This window comes from Hemicordylus capensis, chromosome 5 (genome assembly GCF_027244095.1).
Source record: "Hemicordylus capensis ecotype Gifberg chromosome 5, rHemCap1.1.pri, whole genome shotgun sequence".
NCBI lineage: Eukaryota > Metazoa > Chordata > Lepidosauria > Squamata > Cordylidae > Hemicordylus > Hemicordylus capensis.
This window is the reverse complement of record NC_069661.1, coordinates 65,766,033-65,783,941: the sequence shown is the minus strand read 5'-3', so window position 1 is coordinate 65,783,941 and position 17,909 is coordinate 65,766,033. Positions and strand designations below refer to the sequence as shown.

General features: G+C 43.4%; 1 protein-coding gene across 1 annotated transcript; it reads right to left on the bottom strand.

Annotated features, from left to right (window-relative positions):
- Window positions 1-2,322: 2,322 nt before the first annotated feature.
- On the bottom strand, window positions 2,323-13,950 carry TLR2 (toll like receptor 2). The gene is made up of 2 exons (XM_053258120.1): window positions 13,679-13,950; window positions 2,323-6,229 (listed from the first exon to the last, which is right to left on the bottom strand). Exon 2 carries the CDS (start codon window positions 6,209-6,211, stop codon window positions 3,866-3,868), a length of 2,346 nt encoding a protein of 781 aa, XP_053114095.1. The 5' UTR covers window positions 6,212-6,229; window positions 13,679-13,950; the 3' UTR covers window positions 2,323-3,865.
- Between the last annotated feature and the right edge of the window lie 3,959 nt (window positions 13,951-17,909).

The window sequence follows — 17,909 nt, the reverse complement described above, 5'->3', positions numbered from 1 at the left end:
TTAGGAATCTGTATTGCCTAGCAACAGCTTTAGCTACAGAACATTATTATTATTATTATTACATTTATATCCTGCTCTTCCTCCAAGGAGCCCAGAGCGGGGTACTGCACACTTGAGTTTCTCTTTCACAACAACCCTGTGAAGTAGGTTAGGCTGAGAGAGAAGTGACTGGCCCAGAGTCACCCAGCTAGTTTCATGGCTGAAAGGGGATTTGAACTCGGGTCTCCCCGGTCCTAGTCCAGCACTCTAACCACTACACCACTCTGGCTCATGCCTCTTTTGAGTGAAAAATGATGCCTCTGATTCTGTTAGGTTTTGAAATGCCCCTGAAGCCGATTGTTTGGGGAGTGTGTATTATCTCAACAACAGTGCATTAAGTAGGCACATCCCACTCCCACAGTAGTAGAGATTCCCAAAATTAAAGGATTGTTGTATGTATGGTGGTTGGGGTTAGGTTGATGTGCTAGGTTACTTTAAAAAAAAGTTCCCTGTATTTCCCCCATCTTTTCCTTCTACTAAAATTACTGTTGTTCCTCCCCCTTTGTGCTAATCCTGGGTCTTTCTGCCTGCCTGTCATATGGCCAGCTTTACATTTTATCTCACAGAGCAAATAGTAGTTTCAGAGGAGCAATTTTAATCAGGATAATTAAGGGCAGGGTAGGCAATTTTTTTTCAGTCAGCTGAATTCAGTCAATTGAGAATTCATTGACAATCTGCAGACAACAAAGGTTTTTGAAATAATAATTTCATAATAATAATTTGATAATTTTGAAAATTCTGGACGAAAAGCACAATTAAGTAAGCAAACTATTAAGAGAGAACAGTTCATCAGAGCAAGTGCAAAAATTTAAAATAAACCAGAGTGCACCAATTTTCTTCAAACAGCACACTCTTAATGCTATCATTGTGCAATGGATACTTCCCAAGTGTCCTTCCTGATTTCCCAGTGAGATGCAGTCTGCCAGAGTAGACCATACTAGGGGGAGAAACCTGTGGTTAGACTCTGAATGGCCAGGGGCAGATTAAGCTTTTTGCTGCCCATAGGCAAAAAGGCTTTTGCCACCCTTTTACCTTAGGAACAACATAGGAAGCTGCCATATACTGAGTCAGACCATTGGTATATCTAGCCCAGTATTGTCTACACAGACTGGCAGCGGCTTCTCCAAGGTTGCAGGCAGGAATCTCTCTCAGCCCTATCTTGGAGAAGCCAGGGAGGGAACTTGAAACCTTCTGCTCTTCCCAGAGCAGCTCCATCCCCTGAGGGTAATATCTTACAGTGTTCACACTTCTAGTATCCCTTTCATGTGCAACCAGGGCAGACCCTGCTTAGCTACGGGGACAAGCCATGCTTGCTACCACCAGACCAGCCTTTTTTTCTTTCCTTTTTGGCCTTTTTAAAATATAAGGTAAAGGGGGGGGGACTTTCTCCTTGCCTATCTACCCTTGCTGCAGCCACTGCTGCCCACAGAGAAGGGTGGCAAAATTTGAAGAGGAGCAAAATTTGCTGCTCCTCAAATTTTGCTGCTGTAGGCAAATGCCTACTCTTCCTCTCCATTAATCCACCACTGTGAATGGCAACATCTAATGTGTATGAGCAGCAAGGACCAGTCCCTACCAAAATGAGATTTGTGAATGGCCTGGCAGAAAGTTATCAAAATTTTCATGGGTACAACCCACAGTGATAGAATTAATTCTAAATGGTGTGTCATTCCTTATTGATCATCATATTTCTTCCTTTTCTTTTCCCCATTGAGTTTCTCACTTTCAGTTTCAAGTGTACCTGATCAGAGAGTTGTTAAGTATAGCCTTCTCAATTGGTAATCATATTCCATTAACAAAAAGTCCTGTCAGTTTAACCTTTTTGTTAAGGGCTTTCCATGGCCACTCAAGCTCCAAAATGCTCAGGGAACTGCACCTCTTAAGGGCCACACCCTTAAGAAGACACGCTTAAGCAAAGCAATATGGCCCTTTGTGGCAGAAGGGTGTACCTGAATCCCAGCTTTATCTGTTCACTAGAATATACACAAGGAGTCTATGCAGCTGAAGCTATCTTCCAAAGTGTTTCTCTCCAAATGATGTAGCCCCTGCAAAAAGTTGATTCCCACCACCCCGCCCTAACTGAGGCTGAGATTACAGTGAGAGTATTGGTCAGAAAATACTTACTACTTATATTAAGATTTAAGGCCTAGCCTCAGTACTCATGTTCTGCATCAGGTCCTAGCTCAGGTAATATGCAAACCATAAGCAAAAATTACCTTTTGATCATCCTGGGACAGCAGAAGCACAACGTAAGTTTCCCCCAGGGAGAAAAAGAACATCTACTGAGATGAAAATCAGTTTAATATATTTCACAAAACAGTACATTTACAATAAAATTCTCTCCAATCAATGTCCTTGGGAAAGTGAGTGTGTTGTGGATTTTTATTGCAGCAATGGCCCTGGAGAGGGGTGAACAAGCCTTTGCCATTTTGCAATCAAAATCCCCCTGCCTGCTTTCCCACTCGCAGAAGTAAGAATACAGCAACTAGGTCGAACAAATCTAGCTTCTTTAGCTTAACTGGCTTGCAATTCAGCATCTGTTAATGCCAATTCAGAATGATTGGCTGACAGCCAGATCCATTTTTACATTTCGTGGAAATTTTCTTAATTTTTTTTTTTTAATGACAGATTGTTGCCAGTAAATACTTCATTCACACAGTAAGATAGGATGGCATTGATCAGTGCGTAAGTAGTGGACACTGAACTGCAGCAGCATCCTGACAGCCTAGTGCTCCCAGTAATAAATGTGGCAAACACACTGTGAACATTCCCAATGAGAAAGCCCCTGCTTTTGCTGAACCTTCATGTGTACATCAGAGATTCTGCAGTGGAGTGTACAGATTCTACATTTATTATACACTGACATCCAAAGTAATTACTGTGAACTATACTGTCACCAGTCAGTAGCCAAAATGAGATTCTAGACACCTGCAAAATGACTCATCTAGACCCCTGTTGACTGAGGAAAGAATTACACTTTAAAGTGATGATTCGCTTATATTTAGCATGGAAAGAGCAACCATCTCTATCCATCTCCAGAACAGCATCCCTCCAGTGGCTGTTGCTGGGGTCTGTCTTAGGTTTCTTTTTAGTCTTTGAGCCCTTTTGAGACAGGGAACCACCTCATTCATTCCACTTTGAGAACTTTTGTCGAAAAGCAGTATATAAATATTCATAGTAGTAGTACCTCTGTGTGTGTAATATTAATGAGCAAAGCTAAAGGACCAGCAAGATTGGCTTTCCCACTCCTTTGCTACCCAAGGCACAAAGAGCTCCCTTTCTCTCCAGTGTAAACCAGAAGAGAGGCTCTGCCAGCATTCTCCCTATATGTACCTTAGCTAGTCATCTATTTTGCCAGTCCCTTGGCTCCTTTTATTGCTGCTCACACTGCAGAGGAAGGGCAGTGTATTGGTTCAAGACTTACCCCTTTCCCCAGAAGTGCTCTGCACTGCCCAAATACATGTCCTTAAGGGGCTGTTGTGCAGTCCTCAGGGACATATTTTTAGGTGGCACAATGGGCTTCTGGGGGATGGGAGATCTAAATTCACATCCCCACAAGCACTGGTGCTGCATTAGTCGGGAACTCAGAAGTAGCAACAAATCTCATATAGCCTGGCACTTCGTTAGTCTGCATGTTGTCTAGTAGCCATAGCAGGCGCCTGATGGAAACAATTCAATTCAGTTTATTACGATCGAAGATCATCACAACCTGATGGTCTGGGCCTAGAGTGCAGGTGGTCTATTCCTAACATATACTTTTCATTACAGGGGACCAATAGCCTTGAAGCTGGTTCTACCAGAACCAGTCAAGTATGTGACATGGCTCCTAGGATTTGAGTGCCACTTTCAAATTAAACCAAAATATTTGCTGTTGATCTTCATCCCTTGGCCATTCAAGGTAGGTTTTTGTATTCATTAGCTTCCGGAGTTTACAAAACCTTTTGGGAAGTGTTTTCTCTGGAATGGGCTCCAGAAGGATCAAAATCACTGCATCGTTATTCTCATCAAAAAGCCGGAAGTGAGAGAAATCCAACTCGTACTTGCACCACTCACTCTGCACAAAGTGTTCTGACAGCACAAACAGAGTTTTGCAGCTCTTCTCAATGGAGTCAATGATGTTGTCCACAATCCATTTGCCAGGGATAAAATCCCTTTTATGAAGGCAGAGTTTAAATGGGGGGTTAGCTTGCTCTAGCTCCTGCACCATTACACTTTCCACCCATTCAGAGTCATGCTCACTGTAGGAAACGAAAGCATCATAGCAGATTTCTTTGTTGGGAGCTCTCTGGGGCTTGCGTTTTGCTTGAAGCCAGGCCCAGGTCATCTGGATATACCAGATGCCATGAAGCTTGTAGCAGAGAATGACCCCTGCCAGTATTGACAGTAACATCAGGATACAGATTAAGGACACCACCAAAGACCTGTGGCATTCAGTCAGTGTTAACTTGGCAATGTTAACTTGCTTCCCCTTTACAGAAGGTGGACGGTCACAGATGTAGTTTTCAGGCCAACCAACCAAAATATTAGGTATTCTTTGATGAGACTGAATGAAAGAGAGAAAGACACACTGGCAGGTGAAACTGTTGAAACGTGCATCCAATGCCTCCATTTCTGCAAAGTTTGCAAGTTGCTGCTCAGTGAAGTCCATTACAGTATTTTCTCTAATCGTCAGAACTCTAAGATAAGGAATGAAGGTAGCATCCGGTAGGGTTTTTAACTTGTTGCTTGTGAGGTAAAGCTCCTGTAGCTGTGGCAGGCTCAGCCTAAACTCTGCCAGGTCATTACTGCTCACATCCAGCACTTTGAGAGTCTGAGGGATGCAAGCTGTCAGCATGTCTAGTTTGCAGCCAGAGATGTTTAAGTATGTCAGATTTGCTGGCCACTCACATAGTTCTGGCATGTGCATGAAGTCATGCTGGCTGATATCCAGGCTCGTTAGTGTTATTAGATTAGCTACACTTTCCACAACTGTTTTAAAAGATTGCAAAGAATTTCGGCTAATGTTTAAAGTCTTAAGTTTAGGCCAGCCGTTTGCACATAGTGAATACCTCAAAGCAAAATCCTGCAGTAAATTCACACTGAGATCAAGATACTGCAGTGAAGAAAAAGAGGATGCTAATTCACAGGGCACCAGATACACTTGCGTATTTTCTACTGTAAGTTTGACAATGTTCCCTACAAGAGACCGCACAGTTGAAAGATCTGAAAATGAATAAAACTGATTATTTCTTAGATTTCTTATTGTGATTATTTTTAGGGATGGATAGGCATAATTTTTAATATCAGGTAGATACCCATTACCATGAAAGACGATATCTTCTAGCTCCAGCTCCTGCAGCTGACTCATAATGGCAATGACGCGTGCGATCTTTAAAAAAGCCATATCTGAAAGTTCAATGTTTCTTAAGATAATTTTGTGTGCTGATATGAAATCATGTTGATTGAATGGAACAGGTTGGTCAAACTTTAGAACGTCAGAGTTTTTAATATTTTGCACTTCCAAACACTCCACAGATGTTCTAACATCGAATATAATCATAAGTAAAGTCCCAATGGAGGAAACATTTAAAATAATGTGATTTATGTGCTTAATTGAGTCTAGAGCTCCTTGGTCATATTGGTTGAGGTGTTGTCCTTCAATCTCTAGTGTCTCAAGATGTGAAATTCCAGTCAAGTCCTGCTTCCGTAGAGTGGAGAAGAAGTCATTTCCCAAGTGCAGATACTTCAGCTTTTGCAGATCAGAAAATAGGGTGGTTTCCCCCAGTTGTGTGTAGTAGTTACCTTTTAGGTTTAACTGTTGCAAGGAAGAAAGGTGTCTGAACCAAGCAGGTAACATGTGGGTCAGGTTGTTGTTTGATAAATCCAAGTGTTCCAGCTTTACAAGAAAACGAAAGGCATTCTCATCAATTGTCCGGATTTGGTTAAACTGGAGCAAAAGAGTTATAAGATTGACAGCAAACTTCAGATCCATTTCCCTGACTTGCTCTATCCTGTTGGAGGCCAGGTCCAGCCCTGTGACATCATCCATTAGACCAGAAGGAATTGCATGTAAACTCATGGAAGAATAGGAGCAAAAATGAGTGGCATCACAAGATGGAGTGGTCTTTGGTGGGAAAAGACTCACAGCTCTGACAACAGAGAGAAACCAAAGGCTCCAGTCTGGCTTAAGCATGATGATTTTCTTACAGCTCTAAAGAAGCAGAAACATAAGATAGGTTATTTCTTCAAATATAAAAACAGTTGGCATTTCAAAATAGACCAGCTTCACTAGTTAGTTCAACAATTTATCACATGGGCTGTTCTCACAAGCAGGTATAGGGTTGGGAGCCATGCCCACTTCCGCTTGGGCATCATGAGAATTCTACAAGCAAGGTAGGAGGAGGGGGAAATGATTATCTGCGAGCTGGGTGTGGAGTGGAGTGCTTTCTGTCCACCTTCACGCTGCAGTTCTACCCTGTGTATGTCTTATAGTATCTGCTTTTGACTTCTATTGTGTTTGATGAGTATTTGTTGTGTTTTGTTGTCTTTTATTTTGGTTTAATATTTTTATTCATTTACTGTAAGCCGCCCTGAGCAGCAGTGTGCTGGGATGGGGGAGATAAAAATATATTTTATATAAATAAATACATACCTTCAGGTCCATGTGCAATGTGCAGAAATACTTGCACCCCTGACTTCTATCACATGTAAGACTTGGCTTGTTCTCGACTGCAGCATTGGTCTCTATTACAAGGTAGACTATAGCCCTACTCAAACATTATGTTGTACAGGCGTACAGGTGTTGGGTACACATGCACCTGTTTTTTGGAGTGTGAATGGTTGAATGTGTGTTCACTTTAAAAGTGAACCTGGGACCCAGGTCTTGGGTGCAGTCCTCCACAAATGCATGGTACTAACAGGAAGACTACTACTGTACATGCACTGAACATAATGTGTGAACAACTGTGTGTACACTGTACACAGGCAGTATGTGTATTCACCATAACGTGTGAATAGGACTTATGATTCTCTTTGCATATTTACTTAAGGGGGTAAAACCAGCCAGCTTCCTGGATTATTGAGAACTTCCTAACTATTTTTTGAGCACATTACTTTGGACAATGTGGTTGGCATCCACCTGCATGGACACTGCCCGGCTACTTAGGCAATGTCCACATCCGTGATTACAAAATTGCGTATTGGAAGGGCAAAATAGTGTGCCACGAGAAATGTATTGAAGGATTCGTTAAACACAAATTTTACCTTCCCTCATGCATAGAGCATACAGAGGCTTTCTGCTATGTCACAGTGGCTATATGGTCACTGTTCTGGCTATGCCTTTTCCCCCAGTTTCCTCTGGGGGTTGTTTCAAGTTTGTTTTCTTGCTCAATCCATCCATCAGACTCTGTGCTTTCACAAAAAACTTGAGGTTTTATTTAAAATAAAAGATTTTTCAGAGTGGGCAGTTCTGCTGCTTAAGTGTGATTGGCTCAGTCAGGCAGTCACTCCCACTGCATAGATACAACCGAGTTACTGAAGAGGATGTGCCTCTTCTGAAGAAGAGGCACATCAACATCAGTGACTATGAATAAACAGGCGCAGTGGGCATCCCTGAGTCTAGACCTAACAGGGTTGGATCCAAAGGCTCTTTTCCTTTGGAGAAAGGAGCACTTCCATCAGAAGAAGGGAACATCTGGATGCAGTCCAATGTCTTAAAAGTAAACATTTTGCCATGAGCTTGAAAATTTAAAGCAAGCAATAAAATGTATGTCATTTCTCAGGGGATTGGGAAGCAAGGCCTACATGTTATGCCATATGGTCTGGACAGTTTGTGGAAATATAAATCATATGAAGCCATACTCTAAATACGTGAGAGTTGCTAAGATGGTTCAGGACTAGAGATGCGAAAGCCTGGGGGAAAACTAGGTATTTTCCAGGGGTGGGTGGGAAAAGAGTTTCTCCCCCCACCCAAGTTTTCACCAAGACCTTCACATCTCTATTCAGAACCACACAATTCACCCCAACCATCATGTGCAACATTATATCCAGAGCATCACAGAAGCAGCCACACCACCTCAGGCAATATATAAATGATAAACAGGATCTCTATGTTTAATACCATGAGTAATACTTTTAGATTACCTAAAAAGTTGTCTTACTGAAGAGTGAATAGGAACTTAGTCAACAGTCTATCAGGTGCTACAACAATAACTTGCAAAAACTTGGGAGGATCTTAAAAACCCTCAACCAACAAGGGATGCAAAAAGGTTTGGATGGTTATGGTCATGAGTAAATCGACTGCCCTAATTAAGGTATGTTCTGGTAATTAAGTGTTCTGTATGTGTGTTACTGCTGCCCAAATGCTGTTTTAATGTAATCTACTTTATGCAGGTCAAATACCCTAATAAGCCTGCACGGTGTAGTGGTTAAAGTGCTGGACTAGGACTGGGGAGACCCGAGTTCAAATCCCCATTCAGCCATGATACTAGCTGGGTGACTCTGGGCCAGTCACTTCTCTCTCAGCCTAACCTACTTCACAGGGTTGTTGTGAGGAGAAACTTAAGTATGTAGTACACTGCTCTGGGCTCCTTGGAGGAAGAGCAGGATATAAATGTAAAATAAATAAATAAATAAAGAAAGAAAGAAAGATTGATTTGTGTGTTTTATATATATATGAAGAATGAAATCTGGCAGAGGTGGGGAGAGTAGTATTTGGAACAAGAAAAATGTACAAGACAATGCACATATTCAACTTGCATCACACTTGTAAGCAGGCCAGTATCAGGGGTTGGCACTGCTAAGCACCTCCTCTCCCCTGGGCCCACTCCTGAGCCCTGAGGCCACCTCTGTGGCCACAGCCTTTATGTGATGGTGGCTGAGGGACTCTCCTGAGCATCACCGGGGTAAAAAGAGGGCAATGGAATACAGTTTGCTGGGGACCCCCTAAAACCTGGATTATAAATTTGGTTATGTTATCAATATATAGAATTACCCCTGTGCAAATGCACACTTTAATTTCAAACTGGATCAGAGCTCCCATTACTGTGTTTGCATATAAAAGGCTCACTTCCAATCCACTTCCTGGTTAAAGCCAGAGAAATTCACAATGGGTCTAATGTACTGTAAATTTAACGTAGTGACCACAAAGGGTCACATGTAGTGTGGCTCTAATACAATAACAAAAAAGTTAAGCATGTAAAGAACAACTCTATGTTGATATTAAAATATCAATATTTAATATCAATATTTAAAATATTTTAATGAAAGAATGAAAGAAAGAATGTGTCTCTCATAGGCACAGAAGTGACTAATTGTCTGATTTCTCCTCATTATTATTATTATTATTATTACATTTATATCCCTCTTCTTATATAGCTCTTCCTCCAAGGAGCCCAGAGCGGTGTACTACATACTTGAGTTTCTCTTTCACAACAACCCTGTGAAGTAGGTTAGGCTGAGAGAGAAATGACTGGCCCAGAGTCACCCAGCTAGTTTCATGGCTGAATGGGGATTTGAACTCGGGTCTCCCCGGTCCTAGTCCAGCACTCTAACCACTACACCACGCTGGCTCCTAATCCTCATACCTTGCAAGTACGTATCATATTTCAGCTACTCTTTGGCTATTTTGAGTGAGTCTGACAGCAAAGTTGTTCTTGATTGGATCAGATCACCATGATTTCTTTTATTTCGGAAACAAAACCAAAAGAAGGCTAACTCATTGATTTTAGGCTATAGAAATCTTATAAATGGACATTTGGGATATAAAATACAAACACTTGTATAGTAGAAGACACATGCAGATGCAGGTTCATAGGCAGCCAAGTTACCTTCCACATGTGCATCAATGTCAGAAATTAACAGGAATTTCTCTTCCCCACTAGAATTCTAATCTTGCTCATTCTCACACTCACCAGCACACAGATCACTACTCTAGAGATGGGGACCCAAATTATTTGCTGAAGATTGCATCTTGAAATTATGGCTAAACAAAAATTTGAACTCCGATCTCAAGTCCACACCTAACATGCTATCCACAAGAGTAATTTTCCAAGCCATCCAGTTTTCTCTCTGCTATGCTCCTGCAGTGCTCTTAATTGGCCGAATATTGTGGCAAATAGAAGGGAAAGTCCCACTCCTTTGTTTCCTACCAGAGCCTCCAGTTTCCTATTCACACAGAGGCCAAGATCTTGATTCATTCCAGATGTTTGTACTAGGAATGTCCCCAGGCACATGACTTCCTAAGTCAACTGCATGGCAGCAGTGCCTTGAGAAGGAATCTGCTCTTTGTTATTATTAAGCAGCAGTTTGGTCATGATCAAAATTCACTGGCATCGTATGTGGAACGGAAAACTGAGTTTAAATGTCCTCTTACAAGAAGCTGCCTTATAATGAGTCAGACCACTGGTCCATCGAGTTCAGTATTATCTACACCGACTGGCAGAGACTCCCCAAGGTTATAGGCAGGAGTTGCTCCCAGTCCTATCTGGATATGCAGTGGAGTAGGGATGTGCATGAACTGGCAGATGGCTGGTTCAGCAGAGGCAGGGGTACCTTCAAGGAGCAGGGAGGATGTTCTTACCCCCCCTCACACCGCATTTCCCCCACCAGTACTGTCTGCAAAATCGCTGGTGTTGGGCAGCAGCCTACCCTCTTGCCCAGTCAGTGTCAGACCAGAAGTGGCCGTTGCATATGCGCACGTCATGCACATGCACGCAAACCAGCCACTTTCAGTCTGATGCTGACCAGGGTGGCAGGAGGGGTGCCAAAAGGAGTTCTTTGAGAGTGTCAACAGGCATGTGGATAAAACTGATGCTGTTAACATAGTATACTTGGACTTCCAAAAAGCTTTTGACAAAGTTCCTCACCAAAGGCCCTGCTAAGTAAACTTAGTGAACTTAGCAGGCATGGGTAGGCGGACAGGGTTATATGTGGATTGGTAACTGGTTGAAGGACAGGAAACAGAGGGTCGGAATAAATGGACAACTTTCATAATGGAGAGAAGTAAAAAGTGAGGTTCCCCAGGGATCTGTACTCGGACCAGTGCTTTTTAACTTGTTCAATGATCTAGAAGTTGGGGTAAACAGTGAAGTGGCCAAATTGGAAGATGACACTAAACTTTAGGGTAATGAAATCCAAAACAGATTGCGAGGAGCTTCAAAAGGATCTCTCCAATCTGGGTGAGTGGGTAACACAATGGCAAATGTGGTTCAAGTTTAAAGTGCTGAATATTGGGGCAAAAAAAACCCCAACTTTACATATACATTGATAGGGTCAGAGCTGTCAGTAACTGATCAGGAGAGATATCTTGGGGTCATGGTCACTGTTCCCTCTAAGGTGTTCACATGCGCACCAACCCTCAGGCCCCCATGCAGCAGATTCTGGCAGGCATGCAGTCTCTACTGCACCCACCACCACCGCCCAACTGCCCAGCTGCCCATTTCCCCCTCTCTCTGGCCAGGAAGCATTGCCCCATTTCCCCTTCTCCCCAGCTGGGTCGCTGCCTCCTCCTCCCTCCCCTTCCCCCCAGCTGGGCCTCCTCCTCCTCCAGTTCCAGATGCAGATCTCATGAGACTTCTGGCAGACGGAGCGGGAGGAGGATGGGAGGTGGCAGCGGCGGTTCCACGCACGCCTCCCCCCACCCCCGCAGCCCAAAGAGACCGGAGCTCAGCTGGGGGCGGGGTGGTGGTTAAAAAAATGGGTCTCCTGCCTGCAACCTTGGAGAAGCCACTGCCAGTCTGTGTAGACAATACTGAGCTAGATGGACCAAGGGTCTGACTCAGTATATGGCAGCTTCCTATGTTCCTGGTGCCCCTGGTGGCGCAGTGGTAAAACTGCCGCCCTGTAACCAGAAGGTTACAAGTTCGATCCTGACCAGGGGCTCAAGGTTGACTCAGCCTTCCATCCTTCCGAGGTCGGTAAAATGAGTACCCAGAATGTTGGGGGCAATATGCTAATCATTGTAAACCGCTTAGAGAGCTCCGGCTATAGAGCGGTATATAAATGTAAGTGCTATTGCTATTGCTATTGCTATGTTCTAAAATTGCACCCCATCCACTGCTTTACATACAATTGGGAAAGCCCACCTCTGAAGGTACATACAGGTCTGCCATCATCACGTGCACTATCACCTGAGTTCTATCTTATGCACAATATAAAAAGATGTTGCCATGACCAATGATCTCACATACTACCCTGTAAGGAAGTATGGCATATAATAAACCAATATAAAACATTGCCACTGATGTTGCATAATCACTGTTTTTTTTTCTAAACTACACTTCTAAACTTTGTGGCAGGAAGCATATGCATGATCAGCAAAGGAAGGAAACTGATAATGCTAATAAGCGCAAAATTTGTGGAGCAAAGTCAAGTAATATTGTCTGAAAATATGTGTTAATCCTAATTATCTATCCTGCTAAATGCTGGTTAACTGGAGTGGTTTGATTTAGATTGCTCTGAAATTCTGCATTCACACAATCAACTCTGCTGGACTCACTAATCCTGATTAACTTATTAACCAGGATCCTTGTGATTGTGTAAACACAGTCCTACATACTCATCACTTCAGCCTTAGGAGGATGGGAGTATTAATAGCTACATTTTTTAATTATTTGCAAGTCAAAGCTGGCTATTATGTGAAGAACGTTCTTTTATGACAGAGGCTTTTGGGATGTCCTGCATATTGATTCTGTATCACCCATCCCCACAAGCCAAATGGCAATTGTGATGATCCAAATGTTAGCCTGGGACATTTGTAGGACTCAGAGAAGAGTAATAGCGTCCAAAACAAACACAACCACCACAATATTAGTCGCAACAGATTTGTCCTCCTGTGCGCTCTCTCTCTCGCTCTCTCTCTCATACACACACACACACGCTCACTCAGGACTCAGTTGTGTACTGGAAGGGAATCTGCCATCCGAACATCCTTAACAGTGCATCTTTAATGGGACTGGGAGATTGTTGGAGCAAATCCAAGAACCTGAATGGCCACTGCATAAACCTGGTGTAGTGCAGGTTAAATATGGCAACAAGTTCTAAACAGAAGGTGGTGTCCCAGGGGAAGATCTTAACTTTTAGGATTTGAAGACTGCTTACTGCCCGCCCAGTTTTGCCAAGAATCAAATTCTATGAGTATTTTCATATACAGCACAAAAAATACCTTTGAGTATCTGTTGCACTATTTGTGCATGAGTGCTTGACACTAGGAGCACATTTAAAAACATTCTAATAATTAATAATCTTTATTGGTTAGTTGCCCCATAACAAACTATCTGGGTGGCACACAACAGAACATTAAGACATCTAATAAAAACATAAAATGCATCAAATTGCAACACACACCAAACAGAAAAAAAGAAAAATACAAAATGTGGTACAAAACAATTTTAAAACTTGGATTTTTTAAAAAATGTCAATTTTAAAAACCAAATTTAAAATAACTATTTTATGCTAGCCAATGGACCTTTTGCATTCGAATTGCAAATAAAGGGACAGTTGTTGTTTTAAATCACTTGAGAAAATGATAGAATAACGGCTTAAACCTGTAAACGTATCAGGAGAGAGCAGAACAAGAACTGCCCCGCAAAAAACTCAAAACCAAAAGATACCAGCGCAATCCTACCCATTTACTCAACAGTAAGCCCCATTGTATATCTACCGTCAGTGATGCGGCTACCGGATTCCGAGTCTTCCCAAGTGTCTTCCACGGATCGCTTTGATCAAGTTTTGCAAAGCTTAGTTGGATCACCTAAGTGTTCGTGGCGGAAGCAGCTAGAAAGAAAGCCAGCTCGCCTGGCGGGTTCTTCTTCTTCGCTTTCACTGTTTTGATCGCCCACGGCACGAAAAGGCGCGTTTGCCTGCTAGCCGGGTCTGGCGACTACTAAGCCAAAAGGGGAGGAGTCAGGCAGGCCTTGCCCTTCCCTTGCCTGCCTTCGCTGCGGACGGAGATGCAATTGAGAGGCTGCTGCTTCACTTAAATAAATGCAGATTTCACTTGCTGCCGGAAATGCTTTTTAAAAAAACACACCCCCAGATGGGTGGTCCATCTGCGAATCTTCCTCTCTTTTCCCTCCGGTGCTTCTTCAAAGTCAACAGAGGAGAACGAACTAGCTGGCTGTTATTCCACACTGACTTCGAGCCTCATATATCGTTGAATGAAGCTAGGATCGGAATTTTATCGCAGTTCCCGAGGTAACATCACTTCTGGATTCATTAATCCGGAATGGCTACCACCACCTCCCGCAGACTTTTGCACTCACGTGAAAACGATTCACCACGACGCCAGGCAGAAGAGTAGGGCACCCCACGCTCGCAACTAAAGGCAAACTAAGACTTCAATCGCAGCCCAATTCTGGGCATGTTTACTTAGCGACCATTTCCACCGTATTCACTGGGATTTATTTCCACACAAATGTCCATAGGCTTGTTAATCGTTCAGCGGGGGCCTCCTATGCATGTTTATTCGGGAGTTAGACTCTGGAACCTCTTTGGAAGCAAGTGTGCATAATCAGATTGCAGGTACAGACTCTGCATCCCCCTTTCCAAAAGATGGAGAACTTTTGTTTTCTCTTAAAGGTCCAAAGAGACTACAACACATTTTCTGCTGTGGCATGGCTTACTGCCCCACAATTCTCTCTTAATTATAAGAGATAGGGACTGGAGCCATGCTATAGCAGGACAGTTGTGCTAATCTTATCTTTTGTAGGAACCTAGGAAACGACCATCTACTACTGAGTCAGACCACTGCATGATCTAGTTCCTTACTGTCTACTCTGACTGGCAGCAGTTCTCTGGACAGGAAATTTTCTCCATCCTCTCTGGAGATGCCAGGAATTGAACCTGGAGCCTTCTGCATGATAAGCATTTTGAGCTATTGCCCCATGGTGGGCTGGTGGGAGATTCTACTCTTGTTATTAGTATAGTCCTTATGGGGATATTTCAGAAAGATGATGCTGAAGAAGAGCTCTTACTTTCACCAAAAAACTACCATCAATAGGAATGCACAAATGCTGCTTCTCCCTCTGGGTTGCTTACTACACTAGTCTGGGAAGACTTGAACTCAGAAAGATCATAACATAGGAAAGGCCGGTGATTATTTCCAGACAGTGCTGGCACTGGAAGTTGTCATTGCCTTCCATATTATACTGCTCTGCTTGTTATTACAGTGTTGTGGCAGGTGGCCAAATTGCTGCTGAAGTTTAACTGGCCCTTAGTTTTTGTCCCTTGAACCAAAAGAGATGGACTTAATCTGATGTGTCATATTCCATTCACTAGGGCTAGAATACTCTTAAATCTGACTACTTGGGCACAACAGGTTCACGGGTCAGATTGTGTGGAAAGTAATTGGATTTTGAACTAAAGTGACCTGGCACAAATCACTTGCAGGTATACCCACTTTGCCCCAGTGAGGTTACTGGTTTATGAACATGCCATTCATTTCTTCTTACTGAGCTTTGAAGCAAAAACAAATACATGCACAAATCAATGAAAGACTGCCAAGAAAAACTTTAGCTTAGCAACCACTAATATACTTGAGAAACAGTTCTTGGAGAAGTGGCAGAATACTTCTGTCTGCTCCATACCAACCCCATTCTGCATTTTAAAAGACACCAAGTATGAATAAATTGTAGCATTCTTCCTAATTGGCTACAGTCACTTTACAGTTCTCAAAATGACCCACATCAAAACATTGCCATATATACCTGGTGTACATGTGTTGCCTGTGCTTTAAGCATCATGAAAGTTCTATACATCTTTGACCCTCAGAAGAAGAAGGGATTGAGACTGTCTTGAGGGTGTATTCTTCAAGCTGAGAAATCCCTCACTCTTTTTGTTCAAGCACTCATCCCCCCTCTTTGGCACTGAATTCCTTTAGCTCCTCCTATGTGGTTTTCTGTTAACTCTCTGAGTATGCAAATGTTCTGCTCAATTGAATTACATTGGTGCAACTGTCCTTCAGAATTTTGTTAAACTGATGTATCTGCAGGTTACCCTGAGTCTGCTGGTACTTCTCTTGCCCGCAGGTGGTCTGATTATGTGTCCATAGGATTCATAACATCTCCAGCCCTTAAACTGATATAAAATTGGGGTGGGGAGAGGTACAGTGAACACCTACTCCTGGCTTTAATGAGCAAAGTCTCAGCCGTGCTCCCAGGGATTTTTAGTCCCCTCCCCTTCGTTATTCATTCTCCTTTCTTTTGTCTAATTTCTCAGTTTTATCAGTCCTTCCTCAGGACCTGCAGTATTAACAGCTAAGAGGCACCTTTTACCGTGGTGATTCTCTTTATTTAGCAGGGGGAGAGTAACTGGCCCTATCCACCCCCAGCACAGTACCTCCAGTGACTGTTGCTGGTCTGTGTCTTATGTTTCTTTTTAGAATGTGAGCCCTTTGGGGACAGGGAGCCATCTTATTTGTTTGTTATTTCTCTTTGTAAACCACCCTGGGCCATTTTTGGAAGGGCGGTATAGAAATCGAATTATTATTATTATTATTATTATTATATTATTCTCTACCACTATTGTGTCCTCACAGTGCCCTCCAGCAGTCCAAGGCCTTTTGTCCTCTTCAGAGCTGAGGGTTCATGTGGAGGAACCCTCAGCAGGTGCTTGTAACTTATTTACTAAGTATTTCCAGACACCTCTTCTCATACCCCTTTCAGCCTCAACACTACTAACCCAGCAGCATTGTCTAGCAATGTGTCCAGTCCGGTGCCTCATTCTGCTGAATAGAATTCCAGGTGCTACCGCTAGAGGAAGCAGACAAGCTAGTTGGTGGAGAGTGGGGCTGGCTCTTTTGCTTGACTCCCGTCCCTTCGTGGCGCTGAACATTTTGTAGGACAGGATTCCTGAGTCTAGACAGTAATTACTGCCTCCTCGAGGGAGGGGGCGATCTCAACTGCCTTGAACAGAGGCCACCCAGACAGAGATTTGGAAAGGAAAGAGGTTCCATCAGTATGCCAACGACATCCAGCTTTTCATCCAATTAAGGTCTATATTCTACCAAAGACAACCCCAGGGCTGTGTGGTCACCAGGAGTTGACACCGACTCGACGGCACACTTTACCTTCACTGGAAGTACTGAACCAGTGCCTGGAGTGGGCAATGGCATGGCTAAGGGCCAACATACTGTCGCAGAATCCAGATACGCCACCTACCCACAGAACTGCCTTTTTAAATCTGCGGCGGTGGTTATTCAGCCCCTTCAGTCACAGACCTGCAGTTGATGATGGAGAATCTGAATCTGAAGTTGCCTGCCGTTGTGCCAACCACTCCCTTCACCGTCCCTTGCTGGCTCTCGCTGACTTTCCAGAGGCAACAGAGGCAACTGTGTAGCTCACCTCCATCTTCTTGTCCTCCTGGGAAGGAAGGAAGGTGGGCAGGGAGCAGCCGGTGGGCTGGGAATGGGCTCCTCACTCCATCACAGCACAGCACTTCAGCCTAGAGGAGGAAGAGGTATGGAAGCAGCAGCAGGAGCCTCTTGGACAGAGGAATCAGCCACTCGCTCCATAGCCTCAGATGCAGTCGCAGCTGCCACCATGACTGCCAGTCTCAATGTCAAATGTGAGCCTGGACTGCCCTTGCCACCTCATCCTCCTCTAGCCCACACACCAGCAGCCATTTCACAGAGCCTCCCCATCCACAGTGAGTGTTGTAAAGCCAAAGCAAGGTAGCAATTAGCAAATGCCTTAAATGCATTTTAATTCTGAGGGCTAAGTTGAGGGCTACCTGTACTGTAATGTGTTGTACTTCGGGCTACTTTCCCAGAAGCATCAGTTGATACAAAATACAGCTGGCAGTTTATTAACTGAGACAACATCATCCCACAAGATTATCAATAAAAGAGAGCACACCCACAAGGGGTTCCTCTTAAGGCCATTGCTGGCCTGTAA

Coding starts and splice junctions, on each gene's coding strand:
- TLR2 (XM_053258120.1), bottom strand. CDS start 6,211: ATGCTTAAGCCAGACTGGAGCCTTTGGTTTCTCTCTGTTGTCAGAGCT.